We start from the raw sequence: 23,979 nt of genomic DNA, 5'->3' as shown, positions 1-23,979 counted from the left end.
TCATTGCATGCAAATGTGAAAATATGGTTTTGAATAAGACAAACTACTTCCAGTTGGCTGTTTTAGAACCTACAAAGAAATAACCTGGATTTTACACCTAAGGAAAAAACAAGAATTAATAAAGATTTCTCTAGATTAATACTATTTAATTGCATTTTGATTAAGCTCAGTTTCCTCAGGAAGAGAGGAAGAACAAAATTTATATGGAAATTCTGTTTTAAGAAATCAAGCTGTGCCCTGGCTGGTTTGGCTCAGTGGATAGAGCATCGGCCTGCGGACTGAAGGGTCCTGGGTTCGATTCCAGTCAAGGGCATGTACCTTGGTTGCGGTCACATACCCAGTGGGAGGTGTGCAGGAGGCAGCTGATCGATGTTTCTCTCTCATCGATGTTTCTAACTCTCTATCCCTCTCCCTTCCTCTCTGTAAAAAATCAATAAAATATATTTTTAAAAAAAGAAATCAAGCTGTGATGAAGTATGTACATTAGAAAAAGTGGAAAGAAAGATTTAAAAAGGTAAATCATCTTCTAGAAATGTAAAGACTTGAAAACTATCATATAAGAAGTCCATGTTAAAAAAAAGCAAGGGTTCAAAAGGACCATTCAGAACAGATGGCAATTTGGCATAATCTTGAAGCTGTGGGGAAGAGAAAGCCATCTTTTAAAAAAATTAGGAACATTTTCAGTCAAGACCACAAGCAACCCACAAAGTGATGATGGTTGAGTGCCATCTAGAATTTAGGCAAAAGAAAAAAGATGAAATAGATAAGCCTCTTTGCAAAACTAATGGTAGGCATTTTCTGCTTTTTATTTAAAAGGAGATGTTAAAAATGGAAAGGCAGCTACAAAATTGGTGAGACTACTTACCATAGTGTGGAAGATCCATTCAGGGATGATAACATTACCGAAGTTCCACTTCCCAAGCAGATTAAAAAGACTTCCAGGTCAACTGATGATAGATGCTTAATGTTTGTTTTTTTTCCTGATTAGAACATGGGTTAATCTTTTTTAAAGCACCAAAAGATACAAAGAGCTCTTAGGAATTATCCCAGAAATGTTAACATTTATTTAGTATTTCCAACACATTTTTTTTCTAGCTGCCTAGACTTCTTTTAATCAAATCAATAGACTTGATGAAATCACAATTATCTATTCAAGAATTTAGAGAGAATTCAAGAATAAACTGTGGAACCCTTAGTGAAAATATATCACTTCAAGTTGTAAGTAGTGTAGTAGTGTGATCACTACACCTGGACTGGTGTGGATTTCAAATGTTATTCTCTTAAGGGTTTGGAGTTGGAGGGACTAAAAACTATATTGGAAAATTGGTAAAATGTAAATTGATTGAGATGACTTGGTACCATTCATATAACTTATTGGTGCAGTGGTTAGTTAACATAAGGAGAAGTCATATGATAAATCACTAACAATTGTGTGTGGGTTGAGTTGTCACCTGTGGACATTGTTTAGTTTGAAAAGACTTTAAAAAGTCAGGCCAAAAAACTTTAGTCATGGAATGGACAAAAATGTTTTGTGCCTTAGCAAACTTATTTTCTCACAGTGAATACTTTTATAGTTCCATAGTCCTTCTCTGCAGTTCTAAAACTTAAAAGCTCTGAAAACAAAGGTGTGTTTGTGTTTTTTTTTTGGTAAGGAAGGCACAACCTGGCTTCAACCAATAAGAGGCAACTTACAGTCTTTTTGGTTCTATTCCAAGTAAATATTCATTTTGCTGTAGGGATATTAATGAGTTTGATGTTAGAATGCTGCTCCAGTTTCTATATTAATTATCTCAACTTTTTACAGACTCAAATAAGTGCAGTGACTTGCCTGAGATTGTTAAACAGCTATGGAAGTAAGGGAGAGTAAAGAATAGAATTGAACTTTTCTGCCTCCTCCCCTGTTTTGTTTTCATTGTACTGCGCTGGTTCCTCATGACATTACCTTCAAAAACCATATGCATAAGTTCTGGGTGCAAGAATTTAAGCAGTGACACTCATCTTATTTGATACTTTAATAAATAAATATTTTTCATAAGTGACATATTTAGGTTTTCCCAGGATAGTTTTCAGTAGTTAGGTTCCCATATTGTTTAAGAGATCTTGGCTCTTGTGGGCCGATGAAAGGAGTATCTTGTATGTGGGAGATGAAAAATAGATTAGCTTCAGTGTGGACAAGTATTACATTTAAAAAGAGGCAGAAAGTCCAAATCACTTTCTTAGCATGATTAACGTCTACCTAATAATTGTAGTCCCCAAGGGAGACTAGGAATCTTGGTAAGCTATTCCTAGAAAAATTAGCTCAGTGCACTGCCAGGGAAATGCTTGGCATCATTAGGAAGAGAATCAGAACTAAATAAAGATAAAAATAAACTCCCCTCTATGCAAAACCAAAATTTGTCTATGTTGGTGACAATGGTTTTCTGTTGATCCCCAAGAAATACTTATCAGAGCTGGTGACCAAAGGAGGCGAAGGTTTTAATGAAGACGTGTAAAAAAAAAGCACACACTTTGGTTTTTATTTACTTTTTAATTTTTTATATTTTAATTTCAGGGAGGAAGGGAGACGGAGAGATAGAAATGTCAATGATGAGAGAGAATCATTGACTAGCTGCCTCCTGCAGGTCTCACACTGGGGATCAAGCCCCAACCTGACCAGAATCTAACTGTGACCTCCTGGTTCATAGGTCAACACTCAACCATTGAGCCATGCCGGCTGGGCGAACTTCAGTTTTTAAAGACAGAGGAAATATCAAATTCTATCAAGTGAAGAGAAGAATATAAAGATTTGGTTACCATTTCTTAGGATTCTGTATTGGATAGAGAGCACCCTTTCAAGTTAGAAATAAATTAAGCTGAATTATTGGGTTGCTCTTATCAAAAGTAAATAAATAAAATGTGTTAACCCTCGAGGTAATAGAAATTAAAAATAAGGTCAAGAAACGTTTTTAATTAAACTTTTCATTTCGAGATAATTACAGAGTCTCATACTGTTGTAAGAATAATATAGAGGGATCTCTTGTATACATTTTACCCAGTTCCCTCCAGCGGAAACATCTTGTAAATCTATAGTAAAATATCATAACCAGATATTGACATTGATACAATACACCTATCTCATTCAGATTTCCCCAGTTTTACTTGTACCCATTTATGAGTGTGTACATTTAGCTTTATGCAATTTTTAAAAAAATATATTTTATTGATTTTTTACAGAGAGGAAGGGAGAGGGATAGAGAGTTAGAAACATCAATAAGGGAGAAACATCAATTAGCTGCTTCCTGCACACCTCCTACTAGAGATGTGCCAAGGTACATGCCCTTGACCGGTATCGAACCTGGGAACTTTCAGTCTGCAGACTGATGCTCTATCCACTGAACCAAGCCAGTCAGGGCTTTATGCAATTTTATTACCGCCACAAGTCAAGATACTGAACAGTTCCATCACCACAAAGGTCTCATACTGCCCCTCTATAGCCATACCTGCCACACTTCTGCTGCCCCTCCTTCCATCAACTGATATATTTTATAAAAACCTATTAAGGGAAACAAGGGTTTCCCTTATTTTGATGTGTATAGACAGTTCCCAACTTAACAATGGTTCAACCTATGACTGTTCAACATTATGACGGTGCAAAAATGATAACATTCAGTAAAAACTGTACTTTGAATTTTGATCCTTTCCCGGGTTAGCAATATGCCATACAGTACTCTCATGATGCTGGGTAGTGGCAATGAGATGATTCTGCCCAAATGTAAGTGGTCTGAGCACATTTAAGGTAAGCTAGGCTAAAATGGTTATGTTCGGTAGGTTAAGTGTATTAAATGCATTTTTGACTTATTGATATTTGCACCTTACAATGGATCTATCAGCATGTAACCCCATCATAAGTCCAGGAGTACCTGTACATCCTTAACTTTTTATAAAATTGTTTTAAAATGTTTTATTTATCAAATTAATACATATACTTTTTAGTTTTTCTTTTACCATGAACTTGATATTAAAAGTCAAATAGTACTACTGCTTTCAGTGAAAATCAGCAATCTACTATTTACTCCTTCCCACAAGTCTCACTCCCAATAGGCAACTGCTTTAAGATTTTTAAGATTTTTTTTCTTATATTTACTCACATATTTCTAAATAATAAATAATATGCTCTCCTATTACCCTCCCCTTCTTATCAAATCCTCCTAATATAGTTATGTTGCAATTTTTAGTTAGGTCAATCTATATTCATTGTTTATTATGTTAAGGATTATTTATTCCTAGAGGCCCGGTGCATGAAATTTGTGCATGGGGTGGGGGGCAGGTCCCCTCAGCCCAGCCTGCACCCTCTCCAATCGAGGACACCTGGGATCGGGCCTAAACCGGCAGTTGGACATCCCTCTCACAATCCTAGACCGCTGGCTCCTAATCGCTCACCTGCCTGCCTGCCTGGTCGGCCCCTAACTGCCCCCTCCCTCCCAACCCCCTGCCGGCCTGACCGCCTCTCACTGCCTCTGTGTGCTGGCCTGGTCACCCCTTACTGCCCCTTCTGTCGGCCTGGGTGCCCCCAACTGCTGACCTAGTTGCCCCTCACTGCCCCCCTTGCCAGCCTAATCGCCCCCAACTGCCGCCCCTGCTGGCCTGGTCACCCCTAACTGTCCCGTCCCCCCCCCCCCCCCGTCAGCCTGGTTGCCCCACGCAGTCTGCTTGTTCAGTCGTTTTGTCAGACCTCACTAATCCCCCTGCCGGCCTGGTTGTAGGCAGCCATCTTATGATGGTGTGATGGTCAATTTGCATATTACCGCTTTATTATATAGGATTGAGCCAGTAAGTATACCGCTGTTATGTCTTCTTGTACAACTTTTGTTTCTTTCCAGGATTTAATATCATTAATCACCTCTTTTTTTTAGTTTTTTGTTATTGTCCTTATTACTAATTAATTCAGTCTCTCCAACAGATGTGTAAATCTTGCACTATAGTCAAACATAGGGTAATAAGTAGTTTCTTTCTTCCTTTCCTTTATTTTTTCCTTTTTTTTTCCTTACCATCCCACTAAATATTCTAACCTAGAAAGATTGATGGCTTGATTACCTTTTACCATTATCGCATAAAATACCACTTTAGGACCAGGACCATGATCCAGTAGTAATACAGTTCTCTTGTTTATAGTTACTTAATATTTTATTTTATTTTTGGAATTATAATGTGATAAATTGCATAAAGAACACTAATTGTAAGTGTACACTCAATTTTTCCGTATTTATTAGTTATAAGGACAATAACAACAAACTAAAAAAAAGAGGTGATTAATTATATTAAATCCTGGAAAGAAACAAAAGTTGTACAAGAAAACATAACAGCAGTATACTTACTGGCTCAATCCTATATAATAAAGCGGTAACCACCATGCAAGTAAAGATATAAACATTTTCTGCACTCCCAGACATGACCACTTTTCTGACTTCTGTCACCTTTAAGTCATAGTTGTTTAAAATCTAATGACTGAATGGTTTAAGTCGTCTGATAGTCTCACTTATCATACACTTAAGTATATGCATGTGGGCTTTCAGGAGTTGGTTTTGTCCAGAATACCTGATTTGTGGACTAACTCTATTTTGGGAAGCAACTGGGCATGTTTGAAGGCTAAGAGAATAGGCAGGGGCAGTTAGGCATTTTAAGAAATGTGAGGACTGTTTTGTTTTCTAACCTTCCCCCTAGATTCTTGTTGAATCTGAATCCTTTATCTTGGAGAGAAGAATCTACACTTTGTTCTAGTAAGTTTGAGGATTGTCAGGTAATTGAGACAGTTTATAACTAACTAGTGGTAAATCAAGCTGAAGTAAAAATGGAGGGGAGAAGTGGCAGCCTAGGCGCTGTTATGATTCTATGCATTGAGGAAAGCAGTGTTCATTCACTTATTTATGGACCAAAATATTTGAGGGCACAGTGAACCAAACACTGCTCTTAAGAAACAGTGGTGACCAGGGTGCTTGCAGTCTAGTGGTTCACATTTATGGACCAAAATATTTGAGGGCACAGTGAACCAAGCACTGTTCTTAAGATACAATAGTGAGTAGCTTGCAATCTAGTGGTGGAAACAAATATTAATCAAGTCATCATATTTTGAGAGGTAGGGTGTGAACAGGGAGTGTCTTTCGGTAAAGGCCATGAGGCAATAAGATGGGAGTGGGGTGCAGAGGACAGTGTGGGCATGAGGCAAGGTTGGAGAAGTAGACATGGCTTAGATATCCTTAAGGATGTGCAAGTGGATCCCACATTTTTTTGTGGCTAGTCTGACATCCTAGTGTAGATGTTATCTTTTTTTAAAAAAATGTTTTTATTAATTTTAAAGGGGGGGAGAGAGAGAGAGAGAGAGAGAAAGAAAAAGGTCGATGTGAGAGAAAAACATTGGTTGCCTCCTGCTTGCACCCTAACAAGGGACTGAACCCCCAACCTGGGCATGTGTCCTGACTTGGAATCAAACTTGTGACCTTTTGGTGTATGAGATGATGCTCATCCAACTGAGCCACACCAGCCAGGGCTAGGATAGCAGTTCTTGTGTAAGAAATTTAAGTAAGGAGGTTTGGTCTAGAATATAAAAAGTGAACGTAATTTCTGTATTTCTTTAAAAATGTATAGGCTTTTCTTTTTCCCTTATGACTATGAACTTGACTCATATTACTCCCTGTTTTAGAGATGAGGAAATGGAAATACAGAAAAGCTTTGACACAACAATTCTGTATGGAGGGCCAATTTCTGAGATCTGATTCCTAGCTATTTCCACTATTCACTTTTTTTCTGAGAAGTTGACATCACCGATTCTCTTTAGCACAGAAAGTTTACATCTGGGAATAAGAACTAAATTGTAAATGGTGACATAGCCCTCATTATTAGGGGAGGGGGAATGGTGGATTTTTTTGTTTACTTTAGAACAGCAGTTCTCAATCTGTAGGTTGCGACCCCTTTGGTGGTCGTACGACCCTTTCACAGGGGTCGCCTAAGACCATCCTGCATATCAGATATTCACATTACGATTCATAACAGTAGCAACATTACAGTTATGAAGTAGCAACGAAAATAATTTTATGGTTGGGTCACAACATGAGGAACTGTATTTAAAGGGCCAGAAGGTTGAGAACCACTGCTTTAAATGATCATGGCCTTCTGCTTCTTGGCCTTATACATAGGCTTTAGGAGAGGTTTTCCCTGTGGACTATTTCCACCAAATGAATCCCTACAGAGTTGGGATTGAACTATTTACATATTCAGTATGCTGTTTAGCCTATTGTGAGATGTATGCTGGCACAGAGCAGTACCAACAAACACCAAAGCTCTAAACCTGAGCCCTTTTGAATAGCTATGTCCTGGTGGAAGTGTCAGTTGTTTATGTGAAATGAAACAGGTCAAGCCTCATAATCTTTGAGAATAGCAGCCTGTGAGGGACATAAAACTATTCATGAGATGCAGCATATACACTCAGAGACTGAGAGATGCTACACTTTTATGTCCTTAGGTGACACTTGGTCAGATGAGCCCTGTTGAATTGGATCTCTCCTCAAATTGGCACTGTTAGTCTGTTCTTTATCTGATCCCCACTAGAGATATAAGTTGAGAGCTATGGTACTTGAGATGACACAATTCCTTTGTTATAGTAATTAATGTAATAAATTAAGGGAGAGACCCAAAGGAAAGTTGATTGTTTCTTGTTAGAGCCCTAGGTGAAAATTGAGTTGATGAGTGAGCGCCTGTGAAACATGGCAGGTGGAGAGGGAGATGCCTGTTTTTCCAGCTGAGTCAGCTCAGCATCACTGAGGATGGTTTACATGTTGTACTAGCCTCACCTGAGGTTGGCTAAGTACAAAGTGATTTCTAGGTAGCATCTGGAATTCAGGGAAGATGGTATGATATGGTTTTTTCTAGCAACTTTGCTGTATCTCATTGGTTTATTGACAGTTTCCTGGGGCATCAAACCCTATGAAACTCACAATTTAGATTTGAAGGACTGTTTTCTCATGGATTCAACATTCTAGTGGATTGGAACAGTTGGTGAAAGATAACCCAGATGTTAAAACTCTGAGCTTTCAGATTAGTTTCTTGGCACTGAGGGATTTTTGAAGCAAAATGGAGGCTTTTTGTTAGTCAATATAGTATAGAGTTTTATGAGCCACCCTGAATTCATCAAAGAAGAAAGGATTGCCATTTTTTTTTTTTGCCATTTTCTTTCATAGAACTCAAATGGATATCAGTATTACATGTAATTTAATTTGTAAAAAATTTTAAAAATATTTTCCATTTATTTTTTAAAATACCTTAGATACTTTACTTTTTTATATTTTTATTTTATTGATTTTTAGAGAGAGAGGAATGGGGGGAGAGAGAGAGAGAAACATCAGTTTGTTTTTCCACTTATTTATGCATTCTTTGGTTGCTTCTTGTATGTGTCCTAACTGGGAATTGAACCTGTAACCTTGGCATATTGGGACGATACGCTCTAAGCAACCGAGTTTACCGGGCCAGGGCTAAATACCTTAGATACTTTATACAAGGTGTAACTGTGAAACAGTCCTCTGTAAGTTTAGGCACCAGAATATTATGAGAATATTTGGATCATTTTATATTTTTGAGTTGTATTATATTTTTCAGATTGTATCCTTATAATATGCTTAGAATCATGATGGATTCTCCTTCCATTTTATAATGAAAAAATTAATATTTAATGAAGCAACTTGGCTATCAATCTGGCTTGGGTCAATGGAAATTTGAGTCCAGAAGTCACATCTCTTGATTCAAAGTTCCGTGTTCTTTTTCCTACACCATGCTACATTCCTAGAATTGAGTATAGCATTTTTTTTTTTCTTTGTCCATACAGCTTTTGGAGGGAACTACCTAGCCAGACAGATCACCCTCACATCCAAATATGTGTGACCTTTGTGGTCCCAAGCAGATTATACACAACTGTCACTTACTCAGGTCAGAGTGTATAAGAAGATTGACTCAAAATCCATAAGGAGAGGGGATGACAGATAAATTTACAGTGGAACAACATTGGACACTGTTATTTAGACCATAATAGCTGTGGGTCGTTGGCAGTTAAAGAGATCTTCTCTCTTTGAAGCCCTCTAGAATGGATACAGAGCTTTATCTGAGTGGAAAGAGAAGTACTGTTCTTAGTATGTTTCACTTAAGGTCAGTTGCTGCTTATGTCCTCTTGCCAGGGGCCAAGACGTCACATGAGGACTCTTTTTTTTCTCTTTCTTAGCCGTCTTGAAGAGAAGCCTTGTTCATTCTTGAGTGGTATGATCTATGGCGTGTGCCCTGAAAAAGCAACTAATGACCTGAAATGTGTGATTGATTACAAACCAGTCTGTGGGCCAAAACTGGTTTGGCTCAGTGGATAGAGCTTCGGCCTGCGGACTGAAAGGTCCCAGGTTCGATTCCGGTCAAGGGCATGTACCTGGGTTGCGGGCACATCCCCAGTAGGAGATGTGCAGGAGGCAGCTGATCGATGTTTCTCTCTCATCGATGTTTCTAACTCTCTATCTCTCTCCCTTCCTCTCTGTAAAAAATCAATAAAATATATTAAAACAAAAAAACCCCAAAAAACCAGTCTGTGGGCTGAGAGTCTGAGAGATAGAGTTAGGTTCCAGAGAAGAAACTGGAATCTGAACTCCTGTTGTTACAGGTACACAATATGGAGAATGATTACCATGACCTAGCTTGGTCACAACAAAGAGATCAGGTGCAGGAACAAGGCACAAATGGTACTGACAAGGAATTCCAGAGTCTGGTGAATTGTGGTCTTAAATAGGGAAGTGGAGTATAGATAGAAGGAGAGAAGACAGGAAAATATTTACAGAAGCTCTTCCAAGTTAAAAGTGCCTTGTGTTCTCTGTAAGGTATCGGTTCTCCTGATTCTGCACTTTCTCTGCTATGGAAGCAAGAGGTCAGTGCTTTTTCATTTCCAGCTAGCATGTTAGTTGCCCTACCTCCTGGGGTTAAACATCTCTGCAACGACCTGTCAGAGAGTTGATTATTAGCTGTATAAAGCCAGGGATGCTGTAGGGAGCAGATGGGAAGTGGTTTGGCTGCTGCAGCCAGGCTGATTAAAGAATCCTTGGCATTTTTACAGTGTCTTTGGAAACGTACCGCCAAAATTACTGTGAAGCCTGCTGGGTTTGGAAAGCTGGATTTCTGAAAAGTCACCTGGTTGAAAAGTAGTACTTATGAAAACTCTTAACACCCTCAAAAATAGGACAATGGTTCTCTAAAGGGCATAAGTACTACTAAAGATCAGTCCTCATAATTTTTTTTTGTTTGCATCCTGGTCATTCAGAAAATTTTTTTTTTAAATTAAATCTTTATTGTTCAGATTATTACAGTTGTTCTTCTTTTTTCTCCCCATAGCTCCCCTCCACCCGGTTCCTACCCCACCCTCTGCCCTTACGCCCCCCTCCCCCACACTGTCCTCATCAATAGGTGTATGATTTTTGTCCAGTCTCTTCCTGCACCCCCCACACCACTCTCCCCCCAAGAATTGTCAGTCCACTCTCTTTCTATGCCCCTGATTCTATTATATTCAACAGTTTATTCTATTCATCAGATTTTTTATTCACTTGATTTTTAGATTCACTTGTTGATAGATATGTACTTGTTGTTCATAATTTTTATCTTTACCTTTTTCTTCTTCTTCCTCTTCTTAAAGGATACCTTTCAGCATTTCATATAATACTGGTTAGGTGGTGATGAACTCCTTTAGCTTTTTCTTATCTGTGAAGCTCTTTATCTGATCTTCAATTCTAAATGATAGCTTTGCTGGGTAAAGTAATCTTTGTTGTAGGTTCTTGCTATTCATCACTTTGAATATTTCTTGCCACTCCCTTCTGGCCTGCAAAGTTTCTGTTGAGAAATCAGCTGATAATCTTATGGGTACTCCCTTGTAGGTAACTAACTGTTTTTCTCTTGCTGCTTTTAAGATTCTCTCTTTGTCTTTTGCTCTTGGCATTTTAATTATGATGTGTGTTGGTGCGGTCCTCTTTGGATTCCTTTTGTTTGGGGTTCTCTGCGCTTCCTGGACTTGTAGATCTATTTCTTTCACCAGGTAGGGGAAGTTTTCTGTCATTATTTCTTCAAATAGGTTTTCAGTATCTTGCTCTCTCTCTTCTTCTGGCACCCCTATAATTTGGATGTTGGTTCGCTTGAAGTTGTCCCAGAGGCTCCTTACACTATCTTCATATTTTTTTGTTCTTTTTTCTTTTTGCTTTTCCGGTTGGGTGTTTTTTACGTCTTTGTATTGCAAATCTTTGACTTGATTCTTGTGATCCTCTAGTCTGCTGTTGGATCTCTGTATAATATTCTTTATTTCAGTCAGTGTATGCTTAATTTCTAGTTGGTCCTTTTTCATACCCTCGAAGATCTCACTAGATTTCTTGAGGGTATCACTAAATTTATCGGCAGTTTCTAGAAGATTCTTGAGTAACCTTATAACTGTGGTTTTGAACTCTATATCCAGTAGTTTGCTTTCTTCTATTTCTGTCATTTCTGACCTGTTTCTTTGTCTCTGCATTTTGGCTGCTTCCCTGTGTTGATAGGGTGGCTTTCTGTGCTAGGTGCCCTATAGGTCCCAGTAGCTCAGCCTCCCCAATTACCTGAGGTGGACACTCTTGGTGCACCCCTTTGTGGGCTGTGTGCACAGTCTTGTTGTAGTTAAGCCTTGATTGTTGTAGGTATCACTGGGAGGAATTGACCTCCAGGCCAATTGGCTGTGAGAATCAGCTCTGTCTACAGTGGGAGAACTTCTGTGCTGGAGACACCCTTATGGGGCAAGACTTGCTTCAGTGGGGCTTTGATACTCACTGAGTCTGCCCCCTGAGTGTGTCCCTTATAGATCTGAGGGGTTGTAATCTGTATGGTCTCACTCTGACCACTGGGCACACTGGCACTTGGATCTCTAAGGAGGTGCTAATTTAGCCTCTGCCTGAGGCTACCCAGCAGGAGCTACGGAGAGATCTGCAGATTCCTCTTCTTTGTTTGGGGTTTGGAGGAGCCTAGATGAGGTCCAGCTGTGAATCAGTGCAAGCTGCTGTGGGGCCTTGGGCCTTCTTTTGGTTGTTCTGGGTCTCTCTGACCCAACTGCAGTTTGTTAGGTAATTTTAGATTGCAAAGGGCCAGACCATTCATATGCAAAAGCCTCTGCCCACAGCTTGGGTGGGGCGGGGTCTCAGGGAATCAACAGGGCGGAGCAAACAGCTATGGCTGGTCCTCAGCCCTGCCCTAACAGGCCCCGGGTCTCAGTGTCCCAGTAATTGCTGCAAGCACCTCTGAGAGAAAGCCGCCCTCGAGTTCCGACCAATGCCAGACAGTCCAGTTTCTCCCTGTATGAGTCTGGGTCCCCAGAGACTTGCCCGTAATTGGAGTCAGGGCCGTTGGGAGCTTGTGTCTCTCTCCTGATTGAAAAAAAACAATCGTGTCCTCAGTTGCCAGCCCTTTCCGCGTGCGCCTCCGTACCTCTGCACTTTACTTCCACACCTCCTCTGAGTCTTAGTGTGCTTTTCTCTTTCCTTCTAGTTGTAGAATTTCCACTCAGCCAGCCTTCCTGTGGTTCTGGATGATGTCCGTTTTGTCTTTTAGTTGTATTTTTCAAGTGGTTGTGTGAGGCAGCAATTTCCGGTGTTTACCTATGCCGCCATCTTGGGTTCTAGAAATTCTTTAAAAAAATGTTTTTCTTGATTTCAGAGAGAAGAAGAGAGAGGGAGAGAGGGAAAGAAACATCAATGATGAGAGAGAATCATTGATCGGCTGTCTCCTGAACACCCTCTACTGGGGATTGAGCCTACCACCTGGGCATGTGCCCTGACCTTTAATCGAACCGTGACCTCCTGGTTCATGGGTCAATGACGTTCAACCACTGAACCACACCAGCTGGGCCATTCAGAAATTCTGAGTAGTTTTCTAGCAGGGAAAATACTTTTTCATAGTTAAATTAATAGAATTACAGATTTGAAAAAAGCCCTAGGCATGTCTAGACTACCCTTACCACACATAGAGGAATTCTTTATGCAATTTGATTGACAGTGGTTATGCTTTTTTTTTTTTTTGCTAAATACTTTCAGTGATAAAGATATAGCTTTATTAAGCATTGTGGGCCATTGTTGGAAATCTCATCTTGTTAAATTTTTTTTCCTGAGTTAAACATCTGTCTGTCTGTAATTTCTGCTCACTGGTCCTGTTTCTACCCTCAACATTATGGAATAAATTTTTCTCTTCTACATTACAGTCATTATTTATTTTTAATATATTTTTATTGATTTCAGAGAGGAAGGGAGAGGGAGAGAGGGATAGAAACTTAAATGATGAGAGAGAATCATTGATTGGCTGCCTCCTGCACACCCCACACTGGGGATTGAGCCCGAAACCCAGGCATGTGCCCTGACTGGGAATTGAACCGTGACCTCCTGGTTCATCGGTCTGCTCAACTATTGAGCCACGCGGCCGGGCATAATATCAATTTTTTAAAATAAATGAACAAATATGTATTGCACTACTATTTCATAGAGGCCAAGTTTTATGTAGTGTTGAGAATTCCAAACATTTTACTAAAAATTTCTTTAGAATTCTAGAATTATTTTCAGAGTTATTTCTCTGACTCTCCAAGATTTATGTTCCCTTTACGTTGTAGGTGGCATTTTTTTCATAGTTTCTACATCATGTCTCCCTAAAACATACACCTTTTTGCTCATCCTTTTATGAAGTAACATCTATGTAAACTTGATGCCATCAGAGGTTGCTTGCTGTTGTGAAAACTTGGCACTAAACTCTACTTCGGTAAAACTTTTTTTTTCTTCTCAAATCTACAGGTAAATGGTAGATTAATGTGCACACCTTCCTCTCTTAAATCCCAGTTGCTAACTGGCATTCACTTGGTACAGCTCTGCTCTCCTAGGATATCTTTTGTAACTAATGCACCCTGGCTCTTTTTTTTTTTTTTTTTACTGAGGAATAAAAATATTTTATTTTTTAGAGAGGAAGGGAGAAGGAGAGAGAGAAACATTGATGTGAGAGAGGGACATTGATTGGCTGCCTCCTGCAGACCCCCTATCTGGGATCGAGCCCTCAACCTCTGGGCATGTGCCCTGACCTGGAACAGAACCAGCAACATTTTGGTGCATAGGGCATTGTCCAACCAACTAAGCCATACCTGTTAGGGTTGTACCCTGGCTCTTTGACACTATCTTGAGAGAATAGGTGAAAAACTACAAATGGTTAGGTTTCTTCTATCTGAAGCATATACCTGTTAGAAATCCACTTTGTAGTATTCATGTGCCACCACTAGTTTGCTCTTTCTGCCCTGTTATCTTATGAGAATTATTTTTTAAATGTATATAGAAAGATGGTGGATAGGGAAGTGATCATGAAGAGAACTCTTTGGCTTTGTCATAAAGTAATATCGGGATGGTATATGTAGGTTGCTGGGTTTTCTAGATGGTAAACTCCTCAGGTCTCATGAGTAAGGAATGGAGAGGTATAAATTGCCTTTTTACCCCCACCCCGCCACCTGTTTAGCCAATCTGTTTCAGGTGGTGAGGCCAATACAGTGCTATCAATCTTATACAAGAATGTGGAGAGTTATCCACATTTTGGTGTTAGGTTTTTCAGTAGTTGTTTGTAGTAGTTCAGTTATTGGTAGGGTAAAATTTTTTCTTTTCCTTCCTTTTTGTTTTTGTTTTTTGGTGTATATATGTATGTTTTCATAGGTATTTTAGTGGAAAGTTGGAAAGGCCCATTGAATTCTGCTATTTGAAACCTGGAGTTCAATAAGACTGTTATAACTGAACTTAAATTGATTAGTTGAGGCCTCTCTGAGGATATCTCTTCTAGTTGCAATTTTTGTCCCCTGTCCTGATGTATTTTTTCCAGTTCTGCTTGCTTTTTTCTTTTATTCATAATTAGATACCCCACCCCCCAATAGTAAAATGACAAAGAGTATTTATTATTTTTAGTAGGGACAGACCCTGTTAGTAGAAGGCTTTAAGCCTTTGCTAGTCCATCTTCTGAGTCTCTGATAATTCAAGAAGTAACAAAGAGAAAAAGGGGGTGGGAGTAATAAAGTTGTGCTAGAACTTGAATCTGTAATATGCTAAAGCAGTGGTTCTCAACCTTGGCTGCACATTAGAATCACCTGGGAATCTTTTTAAAATCCTGATTTCTGGGCCTCATCCTCCAGAAATCAGGATTTTAAAAAGATTCCCAGGTGATTCTAATGTGCAGCCAAGGTTGAGAACCACTGTGCTAGGGCTTGTATTGATTGAGGGAAGATTGCCAGCTGGCAATGGTAGTAGAAATAAGTCTGCTGGGAATAGGAAACTAACTCTAGAGCAGTGGTTCTCAGCCTTGGCTGCACATTAGAATCACCTGGGAATCTTTTTTTAAAAAAATATATTTTATTGATTTTTTACAGAGAGGAAGGGAGAGAGATAGTTAGAAACATCAATAAGAGAGAAACATCGATCAGCTGCCTCCTGCACACTCCCTACTGGAGATGTGCCGGCAACCGAGGTACATGCCCTTGAGCGGAATCGAACCTGGGACCTTTCAGTCCGCAGGCCGACACTCTATCCCAGGGGTGGGCAAACTTTTTGACTCGAGGGCCACAATGGGTTCTTAAACTGGACCGGAGGGCCGGAACAAAAGCATGGATGGAGTGTTTGTGTGAACTAATATAAATTCAAAGTAAACATCATTACATAAAAGGGTATGGTCTTTTTTTTTTTTTTTTAGTTTTATTCATTTCAAACGGGCCGGATCCGGCCCACGGGCCGTAGTTTGCCCACGGCTGCTCTATCCACTGAGCCAAACTGGTTACGGCCTGGGAATCTTTTTAAAATCCTGATTTCTGGGCCTCATCCTCCGGAAATTCTGTTTCTTTGTTACTAATGTTGTGGCCCCACCCATAACAAAGAAACAGAATTTCCGGAGGATGAGGCCCAGAAATCAGGATTTAAAAAAGATTCCCAGGTGATTCTAATGTGCAGCCAAGGTTGAGAACCACTGCTCTAGAGGATTCCTAGTTAAGACTTACCACGGAATCTCCAGGCAATTGGAAATATTGTACTCATCCCTGGGGGGATGGAGTGGGAATTTACTTTTCTCTGGTCCAATGTGACTTGGTTAGAAGTACAATTGAACTTGTTTGTCTTGTCCATTATGATGTGATAGCCCCCTAGGAAAGGGTCTGTTATGTGTGGGAGTTTATTTCAGCCTGTCTTCTTGCCTGTATTGTTTCCTTTAACAGTTCTTTAAATTTTCTTTTTCCAGCAATGATGTTGTCCACTGGGCATGTACTGACCAATGTGGCAGGTCTGAGAACATAGCTGAAGCTGAAAATAGGAAAGCTGGGGCAAGGAAGAGCCTTGAATCTTGAGGTGGGACGTTGACTCTAAGATGTCCTTGAGCAGTGGAGCCTCCGGAGGGAAAGGAGTGGATGCAAACCCGGTTGAGACATACGACAGTGGGGATGAATGGGACATTGGAGTAGGGAATCTCATCATTGACCTGGACGCCGATCTGGAAAAGGACCAGCAGAAACTGGAAATGTCAGGCTCAAAGGAGGTGGGGATACCGGCTCCCAATGCTGTGGCCACACTACCAGACAACATCAAGTTTGTGACCCCAGTGCCAGGTCCTCAAGGGAAGGAAGGCAAATCAAAATCCAAAAGGAATAAGAGTGGCAAAGACACTAGCAAACCCACTCCAGGGACTTCCTTGTTCACTCCAAGTGAGGGGGCAACTAGCAAGAAAGAGGTGCAGGGACGCTCAGGAGATGGTGCCAATGCAGGAAGCCTGGTTGCTTCCAAGGGCTCAGAGAAGGCGGCTAAGGCATCCCGCAGTATAGCCGGCTCCAAAAAGGAGAAAGAGAACAGCTCATCTAAGAGCAAGAAGGAGAGAAGCGAAGGAGTGGGGACTTGTTCAGAAAAGGATCCTGGGGTCCTCCAGCCAGTCCCCTTGGGAGCACGGGGTGGTCAATATGATGGAAGTGCAGGGGTGGATACAGGAGCTGTGGAGCCACTTGGGAGTATAGCTATTGAGCCTGGGGCAGCGCTCAATCCTTTGGGAGCTAAACCGGAGCCAGAGGAAGGGGAGAATGAGTGTCGCCTGCTAAAGAAAGTCAAGTCTGAAAAGGTAAGAGGTGGCCAGATCTGGCTGCCCACTGCCAGTCAGAGCTGCCCTGGACTAACCACCAAATGCTATGTGCACTCTGTGGGAGGCTTATTAGTTTGTGGGTAATGACCAATTACAAGGTCAGAGCAGCTGGTAATGATAATGTGGCTTTATTTCAAACCAGGGGATTCCCTACAGATTCATTAACAGCAGGCCTGGACATTTTGGAGAAGAATATTTGTTGTTGGGGCAGCTACTTGTAGGATGAATTTTCTATAAGTCAAGTTGAGAACCTCCCACCTTGTTTTTGTCTCACCTCAGATACTTGTTGTCGAAGGCTGACATCAACTTTTATGTGATCCCCAGCTTGAATGGTGTTTCATCCTCAAAATCATTGATAAATTTAATAAGTTGATACATTTAATAGGCTTTCGGTTGAGTGCTGTTCTTAATGGGACAAACGGTGCTGCTGGGTCTCTGGAGAAGAAAAGGGTTAAATAAAAATAAGTTCCATGGCGTGGTAGCTACCAGGTAGTGTATTAGTGGCTACCAAAGAGCAAATGAGCACGCACAATGTGGGGTAGGTAAACAAGGGGAAGGAGGTTCTGACTATACTATGAGGTACTTAATCAGGCCTTATGAGTTAGTGTTTAGTGTTGTGGCTATGAAAGTTTAGCCTTGAAAGAGATTCTTTGGCCACTAAAGGTATAGTTCTTGGCCAGGTATCTCTCTCAACTATTAGGAATCAAAGTCTCCTGGAGCTGCCAAACAGTGTAATGATGATACCGTGCCTTCTGTTTGGCTTGCAAGGGCAGGTGCCTGCAGCCCTAGGAGGGCCTCTCCTCTGGGAAGATGATCTTAGTTCATGTCTCAGGATATCGAGCTTGCAGGGCTGGAGCAGAGTAGGTGTGAGGCTAGGGTCAGCTCAGGCTGCCTTAAACTTCAGTAGCTTACAATTACCTGCTGAGCAGCTGGCCTGGGGATGAGCTGCTCATTCATTGGCTCTTGATTTTCTGCTTTGTGTTCTGCTCACCCTGTGCTTTCAGCTGATCGCAGCAGATACCATATAAATTGATTTCTCTGTAATTACATCAGCTGCAACAGGGAATACCTATTTCCACATGTAAGTGTTAATAAGTAGAGGGTGGATGTGTATGTTTTGGTGGTAATGCCCTCTCAGTGCCTGGATTCCAGTGGTAGCTTGTGCTTTTTTTACTGTAGATATTTTGGTCTTTGCCTCTGGCACATCTGTAGCTCTTAGCAACATCGGGGCTTCCCTGGTAACAGGGCTGTGAATTTTTTTCCACTAATAACACAATGGTTCATTTCCTTTTACCAGTGGCAGCTGCCAGAGAAGCTGCCTGTGTTTAGGTGGCAGATGCTATAGTCCACCTCAGCAGAGTCAAGTTCCAGCTGGTTATTGGCATGGTTCATCCTGTGCTGGCTGTGATTTACCATTTTCTCTGGGGTGCAGATGGATAATACTGTTTTGAAGAGGCCTAGGAGTACCAGTTCTTGTTTCTGTTCCAGGCCCATTAGACTGTTCCCTACGTCTGGCTGCAGTAAACTCCTGCCATATAATCATTGTTCTTCCTGTGCTTAAAAGTGGACACTTCTAAGAGTAACCTTCATTTTCCTTTCTGTTTAGAACTCTGGCCTCATTGCTGCAATCTCCTAAACCCAGAATTAGTTTGTGTGTGAAAGGATTAATGATGCTTAGCTTCATGTTGGATTTAATTCTAAATGTCCAGGATAATTTCCAACAGAGAAGCAAATGGAACCCATTTTCTCTTATAGGTGCAGAGACTAGTTGGGAGGCTGCCCTTCAGATTATAATTGGACTGAAAAATGCAATGCATTCAGCTAAGAATACACCTTGGTGCTTGGGAAGTTTGTCCCTTAATAATGTAGCTGTATTATAAGCCTTCTCTCCCAAGGCAATTGAGAGTGGGGAAGTAGAATGAGAGAAAAGGGAGAGAGACTGTGCTTTAGTTTTTGGAAGAAAAATAAAATTGCCAGGAATTACTTTCAGAAGCAGAGCATTTATTTTGCAGTTTGATGTTACTATAAGCATGAACTGGTTTCTCAGTTCCTTTCCCTAATCCCTCAACCCCTTTGAACAGTCTGTTTCTGGGGTGCTTTTGCATAAAGCCTTTGACCATTGAAATATTATTTAAATAAATGTTTGGACGTTGCTAGGAGATGAAAATACTGTGCAGGGAGAGAGTGATTTTGTAATGGGAGAAGGAAAAGAAGACTAAGAATCTTGCAGCTTTCAAGAAACAGGGACCACAGAGTTTGGGGCTTAATAGGTGTTCAGTCAGTATTTGATGATAAGTAAAATGGCTTGTGAGCTAAGTCTCTGTAAATTTCTTTTAAAATTTTCTCTCTGAGATACGGGCTTGCCTATGGCTTAACTGGTTTGGAATGTTCCTTCCATGTAGGGACAACCAACAGAACCAAAACAGATGATTTGATATAATCTAGGAATTACATAATCTGAGCTGAGAACTGTCATGAAGGAAGAAAACTCATAATATTTAGAAAGTATCTTGACAAGAGGTTCCCCCACCCTCACCCCTCCTTGGAAATAGGAGAGAAGATAAATGATAGTTTGTGGTATAGGGTAGAATTGTCACTGAATTGTCACTTGTGTACCGCTAGTTAATGAGGGAGATTTGAATATTCAGATTACCTCAGGATCTTCTCTTTCATCAAGGTAGGTATCTTAGGCGAAGACAGGGAATTTTCTATCAGCCAAGGATGTGGATTTCCCTTCATTGTATCTCATTTTTGCTCCATACCTCTCTCTGGCAGTGCTCACTGTGCTGTTTCCCAGAGTTCTAGGAGAGTCCAGAGATGGCTCTTAGCAACTGCTGCTGCCTGAATTGTTATTGAACACGCCTGCCTTATACTTCCTGCCAGCTGAAGAGATGGGGGGGTGTTGTTGAGGAATAAACAAGATTGAGCCTTCTGGCTCCTGCCTGTTCCCTTGCCTGTGGTTTGATTGATAGGTTGTTAAGTTAGGGATGGAAGGGGAGGTAAGAAGGAGGGAGGGTACCTGTCTGAATGTTCCAAGCTTAGTGCTTGCATTGCCACTCTGACAGGCAAGAAAAAAAGAATTTACAAACCACAGAAGGCAGTGATCTATCTGTGTTGACTCCTGCAGACAGAGTCAGGCTTAAACCAGGAGTTTAAGTGAGACTTTTTTTCAAGTCATATAAAGTAACCAGTAGGCTCTAGTGCAGCCGTGGGCAAACTACGGCCTGCGGGCCGGATCCGGCCCATTTGAAATGAATAAAACTAAAAAAAAAAAAGACCGTACCCTTTTATGTAATGATGTTTACTTTGAATGTATATTAGTTCACACAAACACTCCATCCATGCTTTTGTTCCGGCCCTCCAGTCCAGTTTAAGAACCCATTGTGGCCCTCGAGTCAAAAAGTTTGCCCACCCCTGCTCTAGTGGCTAAAGGATCTAGAACAGCGGTTCTCAACCTGTGAGTCGCGACCCCTTTGGCGGTCGAATGACCCTTTCACAGGGGTCACCTAAGACCATCCTGCATATCAGATATTTACATTACGATTCATAACAGTAGCAACATTACAGTTATGAAGTAGCAACGAAAATAATTTTATGGTTGGGTCACAACATGAGGAACTGTATTTAAAGGGCCAGAAGGTTGAGAACCACTGATCTGGAAGTTTGCAACTAGAAGCTCCTCTCACCTCTTTAGCTGCTGCTTCTGCTGCTGTCAGATGCTGCATGTATTTACCACTTCCCCCATTACTTTAGGATACAAAGAAAATGTAAAGTATGCTCTTAGCTATTTTGCCTTCTGATCTTGCTTGCTATCATATTCTTTGTTCTAAGAGCATTTTCCTTTGCCCTTGGTTTTGTTTTCTTGCCCTGGCTTATGCCTTCTAGCTCAATTCTGTCTTGTTGCAATCCCTCATTGCCTAACCAAGGTCAGGTCTCTTTTATTCCTTCTGATACACCTTCCTCCTTCTCTAGTTCTTTCTCAGTTAGTGATGGCATAGCAGTCAGCTTTGTTTCCTGAAGCGAATGCCCTAAAGCATTTTTCTTCATGGAAAATATTTAAAAATTTATATTTATGTGGGACAGAGATGTATTCTCTAACTACAATGGAGCCTGAGCTTAATTTATTTTTTTCTTCAGCAGCTCTGTTTTCCATTTGGGTGTTGTAATTCAAGGAGGGCCCAGGGAAAGATTATCTTGTCTAACCTCCTCATTTTATAGAGGAGGAAACTAAGACCAGGGAGGTCATGTGACTTATCTGGGATCTCCCAGATAGTCAGTGGCAAAGCCAGACATAGAAACCAGGTCTTTTGTTGCCATATTCTTTTTTTTTTTTTTTAATCTTTATTGTTCAGATTATTACAGATGTTCCTCTTTTTTCCCCCCATACCTCCCCTCCATCCAGTTCCCACCCCACCCCAGGCCCTCGCCCCCCCTCCACTGTCCTCGTCCATAGGTGTAAGATCTTTGTCCAATCTCTTCCCGCACCCCCCACACCCCCTTCTCCCTGAGAATTGTAAGTCCGCTCCCTTTCCATGCCCCTGATTCTATTACATTTACCAGTTTATTCTGTTCGTCTGATTTTTTATTGATTTGATTTTTAGATTCACTTGATAGATATGTATTTGTTGTCACTTGGTTGTTCATAATTTTTTATCTTTACCTTTTTCTTCTTCTTCCTCTTCTTAAAGAATACCCTTCAGCATTTCATATAATATTGATGAACTCCTTTAGCTTTTTCTTGTTTGTGAAGCTCTTTATCTGACCTTCAATTCTAAATGATAACTTTGCTGGGTAGAGTAATCTTGGTTGTAGGTTCTTGGTATTCATCACTTTGAATATTTCTTGCCATTCTCTTCTGGCCTGCATAGTTTCTGTTGAGAAATCAGCTGACAGTCGTATGGGTACTCCCTTGTAGGTAACTAACTGTTTTTCTCTTGCTGCTTTTAAGATTCTCTCTTTGTCTTTTGCCCTTGGCATTTTAATTATAATGTGTCTTGGTGTGGCCCTCTTTGGATTCCTTTTGTTTGGGGTTCTCTGCTCTTCCTGGACTTGTAGGTCTATTTCTTTCACCAGGTAGGGGAAGTTTTCTGTCATTATTTCTTCAAATAGGTTTTCAATATCTTGCTCTCTCTCTTCTTCTGGCACCCCTATAATTCGGATGTTGGTTCGCTTGAAGTTGTCCCAGAGGCTCCTTACACTATCTTCATATTTTTTTATTCTTTTTTCTTTTTGCTCTTCCAGTTGGGTGGTTTTTGCTTCCTCATATTTTGAATCTTTGACTTGATTCTTGGGATCCTTTAGTCTACTGTTGAATCTCTGTATATTATTCTTTATTTCAGTCAGTGTATGCTTAATTTCTGACTGGTCCTTTTCTATTTTTTCTTTTTTTTGGCATTCTCACTAAGATCCTTGAAGGTCTCACTAAGTTCCTCTGAGGTTTCTAGGAGATTCTTGAGTAACCTTATAACTGTGGTTTTGAACTCTATATCCAGTAGTTTGCTTTCATCCATTTCTTTCATTTGTGACCTGATTCTTTGTCTCCGAATTTTGGCTGCTTCCCTGTGTTTGTTTCTATGTATTGGGTAGCTGCTAAGTCTCCTTGAGTTGATAGAATGGCCTTGTGTCCTATGGGGCCCAGTGGCTCAGCCTCCTCAATCACCTGAGGTGGACACTCTTGGTGCACTTCTTTGTGGGCTGTGTGCACAGTCTTGTTGTAGTTAACCCTTGATTGCTGTTGGTGTCACTGGGAGGAACTGACCTCCAGGCCAATTGGCTGTGAGGACCAGCTGTGTCTACAATGGAAGAGCTGCTTTTTAGGAGACACCCTTATGGGGCAGGACTTGCTTCAGTGGGGCTTTGGTGCTCACTGAGTCTGCCCCTTGAGTGTGGCGAAGAGCTGTAATCTGGTATGGTCTCACACTGACCACTGGGTACATTAGCTCTTGGATCTCCAAGGAGGTACAAAGTCAGCCACTGCCTGGGGCCACCCAGCAGGAGCTACAGAGAGACCTGCAGATTCCTCCTCTTTGTATCAGGTTTGGAAGTGCCCAAGCAAGGCCCAGCTGTGAAGCAAGGTGCTGGTGCCGGTTCTTGGGCCTTTTTTTGGTAGCTTTGGGGCTCCCTGTCCCAGCTGCTGCCTGTTTGACAGGTTTAGGCTGAGAAAGGACAGGCCATTCATATGCAAAAGCCACTGTGCACAGCTTGGGTGGGGTTGTAAATTAGGTGGGGCAGGGTCTCAGGGAATCCCCAGGGTGGAGCAAACAGCAATGGCTGCCAGTCAGCCCTGCACTGAAGAGGTCCCAGGGCAGGAAAAATGACCGCTGTCAGCACCTCTGTCTGGAAGAAAGCCGCCCTCGAGTTCCTGCCCCTATGCTAGATAGTCCAGTTTTGCCCTGTATGTGTCGGGGTCCTCCTGAGTCTCACCCAGAACTGGAGTTCAGAGCAAGCGGGAAGCAGTGCACCCGGGTGCCAGCCCGTTCCGCACCTCCTGCCAGTCTCAATGCGCTGTCTTCACCTTTCTGGTTGTAGTACTTCCACTCAGCCAGCTTTCCCATGGTTCTTGATGATAGTTGTTCTGTCTTTTAGTTGTAATTTTGATGTGGTTGTTGTTATGCCCAGATTTCAAGATTCCCAAGAAACCATATCAGGGAGTCAGCCAATCCGATGCAAAAGCATAAGAATCTGTATTTCAAGCTAGCTTGAGCTCCCCATCCCCCAGACTTACCGACACCACGGCAAACCGAGTGGCTGAGAGAGAGAACCCCGCCTAGAGATGGGTTTTAAAGCGGGGGTTGGAGTAAG

The 23,979-nt window shown here is 41.2% G+C and overlaps 1 protein-coding gene and 1 long non-coding RNA gene across 4 annotated transcripts in view; one reads left to right on the top strand and one right to left on the bottom strand.

The window, feature by feature from the left end:
• Nucleotides 1-23,979, top strand: part of ZNF609 (zinc finger protein 609) — a 224,117-nt gene that overhangs the window by 12,026 nt on the left and 188,112 nt on the right. For 2 of the 3 annotated variants that reach the window (XM_070420965.1, XM_070420956.1), the window contains exon 2: nucleotides 16,294-17,157. In XM_070420965.1, the coding sequence (XP_070277066.1) occupies nucleotides 16,420-17,157 (738 nt within the window). In that variant the 5' untranslated portion in view covers nucleotides 16,294-16,419. The remainder of the gene's footprint in view (nucleotides 1-16,293; nucleotides 17,158-23,979) is intronic. The other variant, XM_070420973.1, reaches the window with a different exon arrangement.
• LOC139014177 (uncharacterized) lies at nucleotides 12,018-19,945 on the bottom strand. The gene is made up of 3 exons (XR_011472204.1): nucleotides 19,832-19,945; nucleotides 17,453-17,613; nucleotides 12,018-12,703 (listed from the first exon to the last, which is right to left on the bottom strand). It is a non-coding gene; the product is annotated as an uncharacterized lncRNA (long non-coding RNA).

The sequence above is a fragment of the Myotis yumanensis genome, unplaced genomic scaffold (assembly GCF_028538775.1).
Source record: "Myotis yumanensis isolate MYYU_CA2020_CCGP unplaced genomic scaffold, mMyoYum1.0.hap1 SCAF_1, whole genome shotgun sequence".
NCBI classification, from domain to species: Eukaryota; Metazoa; Chordata; class Mammalia; order Chiroptera; family Vespertilionidae; genus Myotis; species Myotis yumanensis.
This window is presented reverse-complemented; position numbering and strand designations above follow the sequence as displayed.